At 42.0% G+C, this 16,863-nt stretch overlaps 1 protein-coding gene across 2 annotated transcripts; it reads right to left on the reverse strand.

The window, feature by feature from the left end:
* Positions 1-214: 214 nt before the first annotated feature.
* Positions 215-16,788, reverse strand: EIF2S1 (eukaryotic translation initiation factor 2 subunit alpha). 2 transcript variants are annotated; one of them, XM_053291715.1, is made up of 8 exons: positions 16,612-16,788; positions 13,358-13,599; positions 12,996-13,075; positions 11,253-11,404; positions 9,100-9,206; positions 5,380-5,477; positions 3,779-3,922; positions 215-743 (listed from the first exon to the last, which is right to left on the reverse strand). In XM_053291715.1, the coding sequence occupies exons 1-8, from the start codon at positions 16,653-16,655 to the stop codon at positions 618-620; spliced, it is 993 nt and encodes a 330-aa protein (XP_053147690.1). In that variant the 5' UTR covers positions 16,656-16,788; the 3' UTR covers positions 215-617. The 2 variants fall into 2 exon arrangements, with proteins under 2 accessions (XP_053147690.1, XP_053147698.1); XM_053291723.1 differs by lacking the exon at positions 16,612-16,788 and adding an exon at positions 16,418-16,577.
* Between the last annotated feature and the right edge of the window lie 75 nt (positions 16,789-16,863).

Below are 16,863 nucleotides of genomic sequence, written 5' to 3' on the forward strand. Positions count from 1 at the left end.
TTTTTAAATTAAAGTTTGTGCTTTAATTTCAAGGCTCTGTCCAATCAGTTCTAAAGTGACTTGAACTAAGAAAAACTGAAAAACACAGACAAGTCAGAATGTATTGATCAATGAGATGTAGATTTCCACCTTCAAAAGCTAAAAAGCCATTTCCTCTTCCTTCCTCTGTGCTACAAATCTTTAAGAATGTGGAATTAAAAAAAGAAGCCAGGAGTTAAATATCCAAGAAATTTATTGAATATTTGTCTGAGTACAGTCTGTGGAGGAATATTGCTTTAATTCTCCAAAACCTCATGGACTGAATGGTTGCCAATCTGGATTTGTTAGATATGAAAATATTAATGAAGGCCTTCAGACATTGCCTGATCTATTGGAGGGGCAGTGGTGGATCTTTAGTGAGAGGCACCTTCCTTCTGAGGGGGAAAAAAATCAGCACAAGTAGCAGCAAGTATTCTGCAGATGTTTTCCCACCTCTTCAAAATTTGGTCTCGTTAAAACTTGAAAATGTCAAGTTGTCTTGTGGAGTTTTCAATACCAGACACCTTCTCAATCAAAAGTGTCTTCATTGGTTTGGTGTGGATAGTATAATTACATCCTAAGCTCTCATCCCAAGCAATTTAATCTTCAGTTTTTGCTTCCATCTCCTCAGCATCGTCGTCTCCATCCACTTCAGCATTTTCACGCTCCAGCCTTTCCAGCTGTCTTGCAAGCTCAGTCTCATCAGTATCAGTAACCACTTTGGGCTGAAAAGTCATACAAAGATGATCAGTATTTAGCTAGCTTTCAGTAGAGTCTACAAGCTATTTAACCAGATGTGCCCGTATGTAAAATGGCTACTGTTATTGGACCTGTCAGGTAATATGGCAAACTAAGAACAATTGCTCATTCACCATTATTAGACCACCAAACCCATTTGAAAAGTTCTGGGCTAAATATAAAGACATACTAAAAAGTTTGCTTTAACAATTAGGTTTAGATGCAAAAAATAAGATTCCACAACTAAAAGAAAAACAGAATGGCTACTGTGCAGAAAAACATAGCAAAAGATAAGCAGAAGACCAAGACTTTCAGTTTCAATAAATCTTGGGGCACTTAATTTTAAAAGTCTACATATCTATTACCTAACTACTGGAAAAAATCATTTAATTAAACCCCAAGTAATGGATGTGTATTGTATTGGTGCAGTTTCTCTTCATATAGAAGGTTCGCAGTCTGGGAGTAGTTCTGAATTCACACCTCTCCCTGGTTTCTCGGGTTGTGGTAGTGGCCAGGGGTGCTTTTTCCCCGCTCCGGATGATACAGCAGCTGCGCCCGTTCCTCGAGATCAATAACCTCAAAATAGTGGTACATTTGTTGGTAACCTCCAGACTTGACTTCTGTAATGCGCTCTACGTGGGGCTGCCTTTGTACATAGTCGGGAAACTTCAGTTGGTTCAGAATGTGGTAGCCAGGTTGTTCTCTGGGTCATCTTGGAGAGACCACATTACTCCTTTACTGATGGAGCTACACTGGCTGCCAATAGGTTTCCGGACGAAATACAAAGTGCTAGTTCTAACTTATAAAGCCCTAAACGGCTTAGGCCCTGGGTATTTAAGATAGCATCTTCTTCACTACAAGCCCCACCGCCCATTGAGGTCATCTGAGGAGGTTCATCTTCAGTTACCGCCAACTCGTTTGGTGGCTACCCAGACATGAGCCTTCTTGGTTGCTGCCACCAAGATTGTGGAATGCGCTCCCTGCTGAGATACGATCCTCCCCATCTCTGGCAATTTTTAAAAAACACCTGAAAATCCATCTTTTTGCCCAAGCTTTCTCAGCTTTTTGAATTTTTTTAGGTTTTAATCTCTGGTTTATTTTAAATTGTTAAATTGTTTTAAGTTTCTGTATGTGTTTTTAACTTGTTTTATGCTGTTGTTAACCGCCAAGAGATGAAAGTTTGGGGCAGTGTACAAATTTGATAGATAAATAAATAAATAATAAATATACAGTTCCTCTTCATATACCCTGGTTTCTCAGATTGAGGCAGTGGACAGGAGTACTTTTCATCAGCGTTGGCTGATATGCCAGATGCATCAATTTCTGGAGACAAATGACCTTAAAGCGGTGGTACATATCTATGCTGGTAACCTCTAGGCTTGACTAATGTAATGCACTATATGTGGGGCTGCCTTTGTATGTAGTTCGGGAACTACAATTGGTACAGAATGTGGCACCCAGACTGGTCTCTGAGTTTACCTGAAGGAACCATATAAGACTGATTCTAAAAGAACTGCACTGGCTGCTGCTATGTTTCTGAATGAAATACAAAGTGCTGGTTATTACCTATAAAGCCCTTAATGGCGTGAGTCCAGGGTATAAAGAGAGTGCTATCTCTGTGTGTCGCCTATTAAGGTCATCTGGAGAGGTCCGTTTATGGTTGCCACCAACTTGTTTGGTGGCAACTTGGGACCAGGCCTTCTCTGTGGCTGCCCCAGGACTTTGGAATGAGCTTCCTGCTGAAATAAGAGCATCTCCTCTGTTTGTTTTTAGGAGGACCCTGAAAACGTACCTGTTTTCCCAGGCTTTTAACTGAAATTTAAATTTAAAATTTTAATGTGTTTTTATCTATTGTGATTTTTATATTTTTATGAATTTTAAATGTTTTATATTTTATATTATGTTTTAATTTGTACACTGCCAAGTGATTTCTATATCAGGTGGCATATAAAGTATAAATAAAATAAAATAAAATAAAATAAAATAAAATACAAATGATACACCTGTGGTGGAAACAAGGAAAAGTCTGCCCTTTGGAGGAAAAGCATCTTTGGTTGCGCATGGAGGGGAGGGGTGATTTCTGCTGGTGCCCCACAATCACCTGTACCCCTTAAGACATATTCCCAAAGGTTCTACCTTAGGGACACATTCTCAGGAGGCACAGGCAGCTACAGAGGGAAGGGGGAATGCTCCCAAATCACCTCTCCCCTCCGTGCATGAGCAAAACCACCCCCTAGCATGCAACTCTTGTTCTTGATGTTGGCCACTGCTTTAATTTGTTTCAATGTGTTAATTTAATCTGTTATCTGAATAGGATAAAGGCAAATTTAAAAAAAATTGAATATAAATAGACAGAGAATATCTATAGAGAAAATCTACAAAGGAATAAATTAAGTGTTACAGGGCTATTCAAGAATTGCAACTTTTTTGGGCTCTGTTACCTATGTACATGATAGGTGGAGGTGGGGAAGCATGAGGGAGTTTAGAGGAGCCGCAGCTGGTAAGCTACCTTTTTGCTGCACTCCACCCCACGGTTGCCCTTAGGAAGACTTTTAAAGGCTCCCCCACCTCTTTGCTTGTAAAATGAAATCCTCACCAGATTTCCCCTTACAAGCATAGCCGTCAAATCAGTTCGACCAAACTGGCTTGTGGACTGGTGGTTCAGTTCAATTTCGAACCAAACCATCAAACCCAATTCCATACACACAACCTACTCTAAGCATGTTTTCTATTAAAACATTAACTTATCTTGCTACAACATGCATATAAAGGAACAGCTGCGATTCAGGAAGTGCATCACACCTCCTGCTGGACAAAAAGTTAACGAACAAACTGAAAACCGGCCAGCTGCAGAGCTTGTTAATTTATATTCATTAACCATTTCTCTTTCACAGTATCCCAGTCTGCACAGCAGATAAGGTAAGTTCTATCTCCTAGGTGTAGATTCAAGTTTATATTAAGATCCTAGAAACTTTGATCTCCACCCTTCTTTAATGGGTGGAGAACAAAAGGTTTTTTTTACCTCCATCTGCACATTAAAGACTCCTCTCTTCTCTTCAATCTTTTCTTTGATGACAGCCATGGCTTGGCTGAGGACAGAGAGGCCCTCAGTCCTCTCCAGTGTTGTAGTGGTCATCACATATCGAGGAGGAGCTATCAGATTTATCTACAAAAAGGGCAAGATACAAACTGTGAAACAAACTCAAATAGCATTTTCACTTATGATGAGCTTTCAAATTACAAACAAAGGATGACAAAGGTCCACCAAGTTTTCTTATATGGAGCTTCTTTTTTTGAATTATTTTTGCCACTTTTCAACAAAAAGGTTCTTAAAAGCAGTTTAAATAGGAATATGGTTCCCTACCCCAAACAGGCTCACAATCTAAAAAAGGTGGGGGGGGGAGAGAGAGGAGACACACCAGAAAACAGCCACTTAAAAAACCCCATTATGCTAGGATAAAGGGACAACTGGTATTTCCCTGTGAAGTAGCAGTATATGACCACACTTATTTTTATTTATTATTTCTCTATGTAAACTGCTTTGGAAACTTTTGTTGAAAAGCAGGATATAAATATTTGTTGTTAAAAAGATGCCTCTTTGTTCAGTACCTTTTTATATAGATAATATTCTTTGAGGTTTATAACCAAACAGATGGCAGCACAATCATTGTATGTTTGGCTATAGCCTTCACTGCCTATGCTTTAGAGAAATAGAATCTAATTGAAAAAATGTGTTTTCTCATATACAAAACTGTCAAGGTTGTAAAGTCTTTTTGGGCAAAGGACTAGATGCATTCAAGACATGAACATGCTGGGCTAAAAAGCAACTGGTTAGATATTTCTTCTATACTCCTGAGCAATATACTACATACATGGATGTGTTGGAATGATCTAAACAGGCCCTTTAAGTAATGTATTAGATTTATAAACTGCCTGGTATAAAACAACTGCCTGGTATAAAACATCTCTATCTTGGCCTTTACCATGTGATTCATCTCAGGGTTAACAACAAATTATAGCAAGCCTGCAAATCATATTGAGAGGGCATCTGCCCACCCCTATCTGTGCTGATTCATAAGCATCCTGCACATGCAAGCGGGGGACACAGGGCAAAGAGAAAGTGCTAGGTGGATGTTGCAAAGCTGTTCAAGGTATTGTTACTCACCACTGGTGATGACCAAGAAATTGGTAAATTACATGGCTGGATAATACAACATACTCCAAATATCAGAGGAATATCTATATAAACAGTGATATGGGGTGGAAAATTTTTCACTACTACATTTTCTGTGGAAAAATTTCCATTTCTAAAACTGCACTGTTTAATAAAACCAACAATTCACAAATAGATGGAATACCAATAAAACTGGGCAGTTCCAAAGCTGCAGTAAGTTTCCCCCCATGAGATAATCCCTTGGAAGTATCTTCATCTCGTTCTTTCTCATACACACTCAAGGCCTATCTATACATGGGGAAGGAGTGGTAAATTAAAACCACAAGTACATATTCAAACATGCTAAATCTGATTTCAATTGATTTGTTGGAAAAGTAAATGGGATTTTGTCCAAATGCAAACCTTTCCCAGAAAACACATGTAACTGCACATCAATGGATGCCACTTACTTTGATAGGCATGCTTTCCGTAGAACAGCTCAGGCCAGCCCTCAGAGCTTCTTTCACTGCATCAATACCCTCATAACCATAACAGGCAACTTCAATATCTAAAGGGGGCCACAGCAACAGATTCTATTAAAAATACCTTTTAGAAAACCCTAGAAATTAAAGTATCTTATTATTTCAATTACCATTCAACTATAAGTAGCTTCGCAACAACCTATTTAAAGATTGCCCAGCCCCTGCATTGCTGGAAATGGCCTAGGCCTGTGTGAGGGGATGAAGCACATTCACTCATCTTATGTTCTCAGTAATGGACGCTCAACTGGCTGAAAGGAAACAGGTGGATTCTCCACCGACAACTAGCAGCAATGCTGCAGGCTGGAGAGAGGAAAGCATGGGACAGGGAGAGGGAGGTGAGGGGAAAGACACAGGACATATGAAGGCTCTTCCAGAATCGAGGAGACATCCTGTGAGAAACTGGAAGGAACCCAGGTAGGTGTGAGGGCTGCACAGGGCTATTGAAGGAAGGCACAAGGAGAGTCGATCATGAGCAGGCTAGATTGTTTGTTTGTTGTTTGTTTTGTTTATTCGATTTCTATACCGCCCTTCCAAAAATGGCTCAGGGCTTGTTATGGTTTCCAGAGAGAAATAATAAATAAATGTGACAAAGCTGGCTGTCTTGGCTCCCAAGGAGGGGCACAGCTTTATCAGCAATGCATGCAGAGGCTTTGGGTGAATGAGTCCTTCCTTCCTAGTAAGGTGCAGCAGTAACTGGGGTAAGATAGACAGAACTCCATTAATACTTTGTAGACAGTGTATACAGAGAGACTATTTAGAAGTTTTTTCTAAATGAATCTCTTTTTACCGCTTTCAAGGCACATGTGTAAGCGGAATAGGAATTTGAACCTGGGTTTCCCCACACACCTAGTCCAACATTCTAGCTTACACCTATTTCTCCCTTTGCCTTTTCTTGTGTTCTTCCTTTTCCAGGCTACAGGATTCTACTTACCAGCTGTTTCCTGCCCTGATCCTAACACATAGTAGAAAGGTCTTCAAAAAAGGACTTCAATACTGGCTGCAATCCAAGGCTCTGCAGTTTTGCAGTACACACAGAGCTTTGCAGTTCTTTTAATGCTAGGAAGTGCTCTATGGAGCATTTCCTAGCAGATGGAGATCTGTCCATCTGTCTACCAAGATGGACAGATCTCAAGAGACTGGAGCAGACACTTGATGGTAGCATTTAACCTCTGCTAACTGAGCAAAGAGACACCTTTTAAAATGGTGATTCTCTTATATTTAGCAGGCGGTGAGCAACTAGTCCTATCCAATCCCAGCACAGCATCCCTCCAGTGGCTGTTGCTGGTATCTGCCTTACGCTTCTTTTTAGATTTGGGGATAGGGGACCATCTTACTTATGCAGTATTTATTTTTCTATGTGAACTGCTTTGTGAACTTTGGTTGAAGTGTGTGTGTGTGTATATACACACACACACACATATTTGTTGCAGCAGCAGCAAGTTAACTATACTTAGTAATTTGAAGAGAGAATTGGTCAGACAACACTCCTTTGTAGTGTTAATTTATGAAGTAGCAAACATGTCAGGATTAGCTTCAACATCTCTGCCACCCACACACTAGTGATGACACCCTACTAGCACTGCTCTGGTTAAGACTGATAATACATAATGCCATAATGAGTCTGGGACTGACTGTATTTCTTTTAAAAAGCTATAGCACAACTTCTCAGTTTCCTTAAAAATCCCAACTTGCATTGCAAAAGTAACTTGGATAACTACAAATACTAATAATGAAGACTGCAAAGCTTCAAGTAATTCTAAAAGAATCTAGTAAACACATGGGTGTGATCTCATCCAGTATCTGCACATTTGGAATTAAAATCAACCAAGATTTAAATCAGTTGGGCAATGAATACTTGTACAGGAAAATGTAAATGCTAACCCAAAGCACTTTGTGCACATCCCTAGCTGATGCCATTTCTTAGCTCAAAAACTGCAACCTGAACATTGGCAGGCTGGTTCAAATCAGTGTGTGAAATTTGTCTTCCACTTCTCCCTCTCATTAGTCTGTATTATCTCTCTTCTTTGCCTTTACTGGTTCCTGCTTTTCAGTCTCTTTCCTACTACACATCCTTCTTTCAACTACCTTGCCCATAGGCTTCCTGTCCCTTAGCTTCACTAGCTGGCAGCAAGTAGGGATGAGCCTGGACCGGTCTGGAGGCCATTCTGAAGGCCTCTGGACCGGTCCGGACATGAGGGTGGTCTGGCACTGGTGTGGGGGGCTCTTTAAGGGCGGGGGAGGGTGTACTTAACCCCCCTGCCACGTTTCCCCCACTGGTGCGTTCGTTTTGAAAAGCTTTTGGGGCGGCAGGATACCTCCCTGCCGCCCCTTCCCCCAGTCGTTGGCAAAAGGCTTCAAAAAGCCTTTTGCAGGTGCGCGCGTGCGTCGCAGAGACGTAACGTGCGCACGCACAAAAGGCTTTTTGAAGCCTTTTGCCGACGACTGGGGGAAGGGGCGGCAGAGAGGTATCCTGCTGCCCCAAAAGCTTTTCAAAATGAACGCGCTGGCGGGGGAAACGCAGTGTGGGGGGGAAGTACACCCTCCCCCGCCCTTAAAGAGCCCCCCACACCACTGCCGGACAGCAGCTCTGCGGTTCCGTGCACATCCCTAGCAGCAAGTAGGAAAACTGGCAATTTCTGCTTCTCTCTCAGAAGTTACAAATTGCAACAGCCCTTTCCCCCCGAATGTTTGGAATGCCTATGAACATCTCATGCCATCAATAACCAGTCAGTGTCAGAAACTTAACCACCACAGTACAGTATAGATAAAGACAATTTTCTACAGTTCATGAGTTCGGAGAGAAGAAATACTTAAGGATTTCACAAAATTAAGGGTATCACAAAGAAGGATAACTTTATGACAAAGTACAAAAGGGAGATATAGTATTATTAGGTACATCCAAAAGTATTACTACCCTGGTTTTTCAAAAAGACTATATAGTAACTAGAATCAATACAAATAGAGGCAACTCCAAAAATCCCACTAAGCAATAAAAATGGCAAGAGCTCCTATGTATCTATGAAAGAAACTAATTTGTTATGTATTGCTCAGATTGTTTCAGAAGGCAGGGAGCTCTAATATGTTAATAGGATCTCCTTGTTTTCTAAGAATCTTTAATGTTATCAAGGAATAATCCAGAAAAATTCTAAATGGATTTCTTGAGTGAAAGAGCTCTTTTCACTTGGAGTTAATTTCCAAAAAGTAAAGAGCATCCCATTTCTTACAAGTCTGAGGATTTTGAATTTCCCTTGGTGTACATCTGAGTAAACCAAAATTTCTTAGCTATGATGCATATCAGAGCTTTCAAGTTACTGGTCCAAGCACCAGAATAAATTATGTAGTACTTGTTCACCCAATGTTGACCTCAGATTTACCATGTAGCAAAAAGCAGAACTCAATGCTCCTTCACAGTTAAACTCATAGAATGTTAGAGGTGGAAGAGACTCTGGATGTCTTCTAGTCCAGCCCCCTACTCAGTACAGGAATCTGCAAAAGCATCCCTGACAGCTGAACCTGTCTGAAAACGTCTAGTGACAGATCTGTGATTCATTCATGAAGGCAGGATGCTTTTCAATAAGACTGCAGTAATAACCTTATTCTAACCAAAGAGGCCCAGGTTCTTTAACTAATTCACTTTTTGGTACTCACCAGCTCGAATTTTGACTGCTTGTGGTGTCAGACGCCTATTAATATTGTCAATTAGCACACGCTTCTCATCTTCTGTCAGATCCAGTCCATCTAGGATTGTGGGATCCCTGGGTCAAACAAAAGGAACACATGTTTAGCCACCATTCCCTAAAATGCACTTAGAAAGGGAAAGAGAGTAGCAGCATTGTGGTATTATAATTTCCCTGAAGTTACACAAATCATGGGTCAGGACTTTTAAAATGTGCAAACATTTCGAGACATACAAACATTATGTTAGATGATGTAAAAAGCAAATTGAGTATTCCAGGCTCCTCTAAAACTCAGTCCTTGATCAAGTGTACCCATTTTTCCTCCCCCTGCCCAAGTCGCTTCCTGCAGACTCACTCCACTGCTACTCCCCTGCAAGAGGCTTTACTAATGACTATAAGACCCTTCTGCAATAGTGCTGACAAATTCCTAGTTCTGAAGACTTTTCTTGCAGCAGCAGCTTCAAAATGTCATGGAATGTGACTCTAGGCAACTAAGTATATCTGAACAGACAAAGAAAATGCAGAAGTGTGTGTTGCAGTGGCACTCATGTGCAGCTCTGTTTTCTGTAAAAAAAAGTCCTGTCATGGGTTGTGCAGAAAGTCTGTTCATTCATCCTTCTGAACACCAGGGAACAAAGATACAAGTGAATCTTGACAGATTGAGAGTTTAACCAGAAAACTATAAGGATGCTGTTAGATTATGAATGAGAGATCCAGAGCCAGTTGGGGAGGAGCGCCAGTATTGTGGTAGAAAGTATGAATTATCTCCTTTGCTAAAACAGGGTTCAGCTTGGTTTGCATTTGTATGGAGGGCCTACATTTGTGCACTGTCTGCTTCAAGACATTTCTTTTAGGGGATGGGGCCATAACTCAGAGTTAGAACATCTGCTTGCATGCAGATCTCAGTCCCTGGGATCTCCAGGTAGGGTTGGGAAAGACTCCTGCCTGAAACCTTGGAGTGCCACTACCAGTCAGTGTAGACAGTACAGTGTAGTGGTCCCTCTAATTTTTTTCATCTCTGTGCAGAATGAGTTTTGTTCTGGGCAGCAGTATCAAGGCAGTACACACACACCTGTATTCGGAATGGGGCCTTCCTGATTCAACCTAAGTGGGATCTAAAATGAACTGAGTGGTCATCCAAAAACTTGTGAGCGTGCACATGTGTGCATGCCTTAGAGGGAACAGCAGTACTGAGCTAGATGGACCAATGGTCTGACTCAGTATAAGACAGCTTCCTATGTTCCTAAGGGTAACCTTGAACACTGCTTCTTTCGCTCTTCACCTGTGCAAAGTCCCCCTCCCCTGTCAGTGTCAGCTAAGGTGTTTAGAATCGTGTCTGTACTAATCTTGAATGAACACAGCAGAGACATGTTGCTGCATCACAGTTAACACTGGTAGGAACTTAGTGGGAGAGAGAGGAAGTGGATGCACATGCTCCTAATCTCTTAAGAGGTTGGCAGTGATGTCTGTACCAGACCTACATAAGTCCCTCAGGCGGTTATTTATCCAAGAGGCTAGAATCCTCTATAGTGAATCTAAGACTGAGTAAATTAACTTGAATTTAAGACATCACGTTAAGACAATACACGCAGACTTTATGCACCACTATAGTCTAGGCTCATTTCTACATCCTGCCACAACTATCAAGTTTGGCTAAAGTTTAGTTCTCACTGAATGAGGTGGAAGCCTGTATCTTGGTTGTTGCACTTCAGGGTGCAAGTGGGGGCTAATATGACCTCTACACAATAAAGAGGAAAACATGCACCTCCAAATGCCTCCGTGGTTGTGGTGCTCCACCTGTGTAACACACTCCTATGTGGCAGGGAAAAGGACTCTTGCCTAGTCTTTTCCCTGACATGCTCATTTTCTATGTGTAGGGAATTTGTTTGTATGGAGGATTCCATCAGCAGCACTGAGCATGAACAACAACTGAATGCAGAGGGGTGGTCTTGGGAGGTTATTCAACCATTAGAACTTAATTACCCTGAAAGCTATGATTTGGTAACCAGAATCAGATGGAATGAAGTATATACATAAATACAAAATGCAGTTAAATGGAAAATGAAACCCACCCCAAGCTTTCAGGATAAAGTGACATACACACTGAAAAAATAAAGCACTTACGAAACAGCATGCTTGAAGGCATCATAAGCACCATATCCAGGTCTTTTGTACTTGTCATCAAATACCCAAGCAGTTCTCTGGAACAGGCTCTCCAGCTGCTCATCCTTGGTGTACTCCAAAACCTCAGCAACATGACGAAGAATGCTATAAACCTATGGCACAAGCATCAATAATAAGTAAATAAGTAGGAGAAAGGCTTCTTGAAGTAAGAATGCAACATGGAATAAGCTCTTCAGAGCAAGGACACTACCAAACACAATGGCTTGGATCCAAAGGTGCTGCATGTACAAGGTGGGCTTCCTAATTTTTACCAATCCCCTCGAACTTGTTTCAGCCCACTATGGCTCCCAAAAGCGGATCTTGAAGGTTAGGGGAATCCGGAACAGCACAATATGTTGAGTGAGGCAACTGCATTGGACAGGTGGAAGTTGGCAAACACTGAAGAGTCTCCTCTGTATGCGAAGAAGTGCTTTTCACTCATACAAGACAGGTACCTTTAGATCCAAGCCAATGCAATGAATTTCGAGGATGGTCAATCTGCTGGTACTGTATTAATAATATTAGGCACTGATTCAAATCAATCAATCAATCAGTCTGATAATATCTTGTTGCCTTATGTCCTAGAACGTATTGCACACAATGAGGTAGCCTTGCTTGAATATTTTGTCTGCAATACCCACACAGCATACAGTCAAAACTCTGTGCAACTATTCAGTTATTGCCCCATTTATAGTGTAGACAGATGTTTTGCAGTTAACCACAGAACTCAATCACTGCAACCATCTTGTGCTAATGAAGAAGCCGGCCATGGCTTTGTGCATGCCCTTGTTTCCTTGCTGGCAGGAGGGAGGGTGGGGCTGCCTTTAAGTATGACCCTAATTGCATAGGAGGAACCTTCTTTCTTTGTAAACTGCTTAAACATTTAAAGGGCTCCCAGGTGGTCATGGAGTATCTGCTCTCTTGATTAGTCAGTTGCACAAACATGTACATTTACAGCTAGCCCCAGTCCAGACTCCCAGAGAAAAAATGATGCATGCAGAAAAACAGGAAATAATTCTATTCAAGTAATAAGGACAATGAACAAAATTCTATCAACTTGATGAATATAACTCATGAAGCTATGAACTAGATAGATGAGGTATTCTACTTTTGGTCATGCCGAACATTGTGTCTTGAATACCTATTTGCATATATATGCAACAGGAGAACCCCTGCAACTAAGCTACAGTGCAATAAATTACAGTCTGTACAAATTAAGTAAAACAATGCAGTATATACAGCTTTAGGTTTGGGGCTCTCCCTACTTTTGTGTTAAGATTAAGCAGACCATATTGCCACAAAACCATTCTCCTATTCATGAATTCTTGAGTATTTTCATTAAAGTATACAATTAAAAAGAAAAAACAAGAACACATTACACTACATTTTCCCTCAGTGTTCTTTTAAGTACATTTCTAAGCCTGGCTTAAATAAACCAGTGCTGAACATTCTAACAAAGTGGTGACTCTGCTGTGGGAACTGTACTGTCAGGCTCTCTGCTAAAAATGAATAAATACCTCTTAAATAAAAATGAATAAATACTCCCGGTTGTGCACTGCCCAGAGCCTTTGGATGGGGAGGTATAAGAATGTAATAAATAATAAATACATAAATGTTTTCCAAAAACACACATTTACAAGCACAATTTACTCTCATTTCCTTCTTCTATAAAGTAGCACAGTGATAAACAATATGGAAACTTACAGTTTTTGATTTGGTGAATTTGTCTTCACATTTAATTGCTTCCTCTGGGGAAACTCTTCTTTTTGATAAATCAATATAACCTAATACAAAAGGAAATATTTCAAAACACATTGAGGGTTCAACACAAATCTTAAGACTCTTCTCCAACTTATTAAAAAATTGCCAGTCTTATTATTTAATGCGATGCCTTTGCTTATTTCTTCTTCTTCTTGAAAAAGCAAAATAGCTTTTGGAACAGTTCTCTTTCTTAATGATACATGTATGCACCAAATACAATTTTTACAGTATGTCAGAAAAGTTTCAGAGTGAGAACAACGTGTAGACTTAGAATGTAAGATGACACTGTCCTACTTTCAACTCACCTTTCTCTTTATCAACCCTTATGACGACGACACATTCATTTCTGCCAATTCGGATGAGTTTGTTTATAGAACGGATACGTCTTCTGGACAGCTCACTGAGTAGAATCATGCCCTCAATATTGTTATATTCCAGCAGGCTAACGTAGGCTCCCATTTCTGCAATGGACCGAACGTTAACCATGACCACATCTTCTACTTCTGGAAATTTATGCTGGTAAAATCTACAGCTTAGTCCAGGCATCCTGCAATATTAGGTTAGAGAAGCAGAGGTATTTATTCATTTTATAGCAGGCATCATGATTTACAGCAAAACCAGATCATGTTTAAAAGCAGAATCAATACTAACATGTGTCTGTTTAAGGTTCTAAAATTGTGAACTATAATTCATGTGCTTGCAAAAACACTAACTAGCTTAATCTGCGCACAGCATCTGCACGCTAGTACTTGTTTGCTCTCCTGCCACAGCCCTCCCTCACCTCAGAGATCTCTCCACCTTCACCTGAACCACACTCCTGCTCCATTTGGTTGCTTCCATCTCCCTCACTCCACTTGGTCGCTCATCCATCCCTTTACTCCATCCTCCTCACCCCTCTTGATCACAGCTGCAGCATTGTGGTGCCTATTGACCAAGATGCAGTCCCCTATACCCAGAAACCCCCATACCCAAGCCCCGCTCCTGCTTCTCCCCAAACGAGCAGCAGTGGTTGACCGGGCCCTTCCTTGCTGCCAATAGGTGCCACCATGGCCTCTCGTTCCCCTCAGGCTGCTGACAGGCTCGGGCCCAACCCTTGCCCTTCCTTCTTTCTCTCTTCCCCTCCGTCTTTGCAGTCCCTTGCCCACTATCCTTTTATATCTATATAGATTCCTCTCCTCTACAATCAAGAACATCTTCCAACCAGCAATAGTTGCACTCCAACTGACCTTAACTATCACAGGCTTCTCCCCACATCTGCATATTGAATCTCCACTGCCCAATCACCATGGCACTTTTGCTCTCATAGGCTCCTCCTCCCTATCTGCATATGGAATCTCCACTGCCCAATCACCACTGTGCTTCTGCTCGCAAACTTTCGCAAGAGCTGCCGCACATGGGATCAGCCGTGGGTACGCCTTAGAGAATTAGATAGATAGATAGATAGATAGATAGATTGATTGATTGTGATGAGAAATTATTAAAACTCAATAAATGAAAGAGCTGTTAAGATTTAAATACAATAAAGAGATTGGATCCTGACTATTATTTGTATGAGCAGAAAAGCAGATCTTCGGATTTGTGGAAAAGAAAAAGTTATTCTGACTGTACCAGACCAGAGGAAGGCTCAACACAACACAAACAACTTGCTCCATATTGGTTCTACATGAATTTATCCTAAACATTCTACCACACCTTTCAAAATTAAAATGCATCAAAGGCAGTTCATTTTTAAACAGCAAACTATTAGGTGAGATGCTCCATATGTTCCTTTCTCCCCTCTTTTGCACTGGAATTGTGGATTTTCAAGGCAATCTCTTTTCTCCTCTTAACCAAATCAAACCAAAGTCGAGCAAGGAGACATTTTTGCACCAATATATGCACCAAGGACAGAGCAGTGATGGTGACAGATGGATCCAGCCCAGGCAGATAACTTCCATGTAAACTGGGTCAGAATATCTTCATGAGCATGCATGAGAGCACCCACACAGCAGATCATGCAGTGGCAGCTCCATTCCACTTATTTAGCTGTCAGGATAATAAGCTGCTTCGAAGGCCGAGTCGCATACAGGTGAAGTACTAATCACATGTAAGCAACAAAGATAATTATGCACAAATTACCATGCATACACTAAAAATGGCGATAGGGTTGTCATTGTAAGCAACCTTTTTGATAATAATTCTCAGCATTTGTTCAGAGATTTAGAAGGTTCAAGGCATTTCACATCACGTACATTACCTAATAGCTCTCACCAAAGCCCTGTTTTGCAGAGATTAAGAAAAAGTGGCTTGCCACCTAATGGTACAGCGAGGAGGCTATTGATTTGAATCCCCACTGGTGTGTTTCCCATCCCAGAAGATAGAAAACTCCTATATCGGGCAGCAGCAATATAGGAAGGTGCTGAAAGGCATCATCTCATACTGCACAGGAGAAGGCAATGGTAAACCACTCCTGTATTCTACAAAGAAAACCACATGGCTCTGTGGTCGCCAGGAGTCAACACTGACTTGACAATTGACGGCACAATCTAATCTAATTTAGGATCACTCAAGTGTAAATGAGAGAGATGAAATTCAGATTGTGGATTTTCCGATTCACAGCTGAGTCTCTTAATTACACCTGAAATAAACACATTCTAGATGGCACACCAAATAGCAACTTACTAGTTGGGAGAAAACTGAATGCTGAAAAAACACGGTTTCCCCTGCAAGTAGCAGAAGAGAAAACGTCTCCATCCCACCTGCTCCAGAGATGGCAATTTGGAGAGGGCCGTCTGGAAAAACACTTTGCCCTTCCTACACGCTGGGCCTACTACCACCATCACTGCACCTCCGCAGCTCACTAGAGTGGCCCCTTTCTTCACCAAATCATCCTGTATGGCTACTGATGAGCCTCCCTCGACAAAACCGAACGGGGGTCTTGCCAAAACATGGGTTTTAAATGGCATATGGCTCTGGGAGAAGACGAGGGAAGGCTGATCTTTCCTGACGCATCTCATGAGGTCGAAGAAGACGGCTAAGAAACGATGCGAAGAGCCAAAGTCAGCCCTTCCGGCCGGCGGCTGCTGAAACTCAAGAGAGACCTCGCTCTCTCCGGTTCTGCGAAGGGGAGCAGAGCCGCGGAGGCGGCGAGCCTCCCGCGCAGGGCGAAGCACCGCTCCTTCCTTGCCCGCCCAGGCCGCCTAGCAGCTCCCTCAGCTCCGGAGAGGGGCGGATCCAGAGGCCAAGCAGAGCAGCTCTCCTCTCCCCCCGCACCGGATTTCGGTCACCATAGAGCGGACCCGGAGCAGCGCCCAATATTTATTAATAAAATAAAACAAAACAAAATTTGATAAAATAAAGTCGGCGCCTTCTTCCCGCCGCGTTACCTGTCCGCTCCGTGGGCCCCACTCTCTGCGGGTTTGGGCTGGGGTCGCGGCCGACTGGTGCGTATCCGCCTCTGTCACAGCGTGCCCCTTCACCACAAACTGCGCAGCCGCCATCCCGCCTCTTCCTGTGTTAGTCTAAGACCGGAAGGACATACACGCAACTGCACCAATAGGAAAAGGCGGACTCTTCCTACCCTGTCAGTCGCCTCACTTCCAAACGGCCTACGACTTTCTCCATAGAGACATCAAGAACTAGACAACGCCACTCCGCAGAATCATGCACTAATGGCGGGTTCCAATGTTTAACGGAAGTTCAAGCTGTGTCCGACACTGTGTCGCTCTGCTCTTTTTTTAAAATGATACTTGATCACAATTAGATTCCCCAGAAGTCCGTGCGGTTTCTAGGGTGCTCCGCTCGCTCCGCGCCTTCACAGTATACGGGCTTT

Source organism: Hemicordylus capensis, chromosome 1 (assembly GCF_027244095.1).
Source record: "Hemicordylus capensis ecotype Gifberg chromosome 1, rHemCap1.1.pri, whole genome shotgun sequence".
NCBI classification, from domain to species: domain Eukaryota; kingdom Metazoa; phylum Chordata; class Lepidosauria; order Squamata; family Cordylidae; genus Hemicordylus; species Hemicordylus capensis.

Bases quoted from the DNA above. Each gene is read 5' to 3' on its own strand.
- EIF2S1 (XM_053291715.1), bottom strand. From the start codon at position 16,655: ATGGAGAAAGTCGTAGGCCGTTTGGAAGTGAGGCGACTGACAGG. The intron at 13,076-13,357 runs GTGAGTTGAAAG...CTTTTGTATTAG, and splicing joins AAGGGTTGATAAAGAGAAAG to GTTATATTGATTTATCAAAA. The intron at 744-3,778 runs GTAAAAAAAACC...ATGACTTTTCAG, and splicing joins TCTTTAATGTGCAGATGGAG to CCCAAAGTGGTTACTGATAC.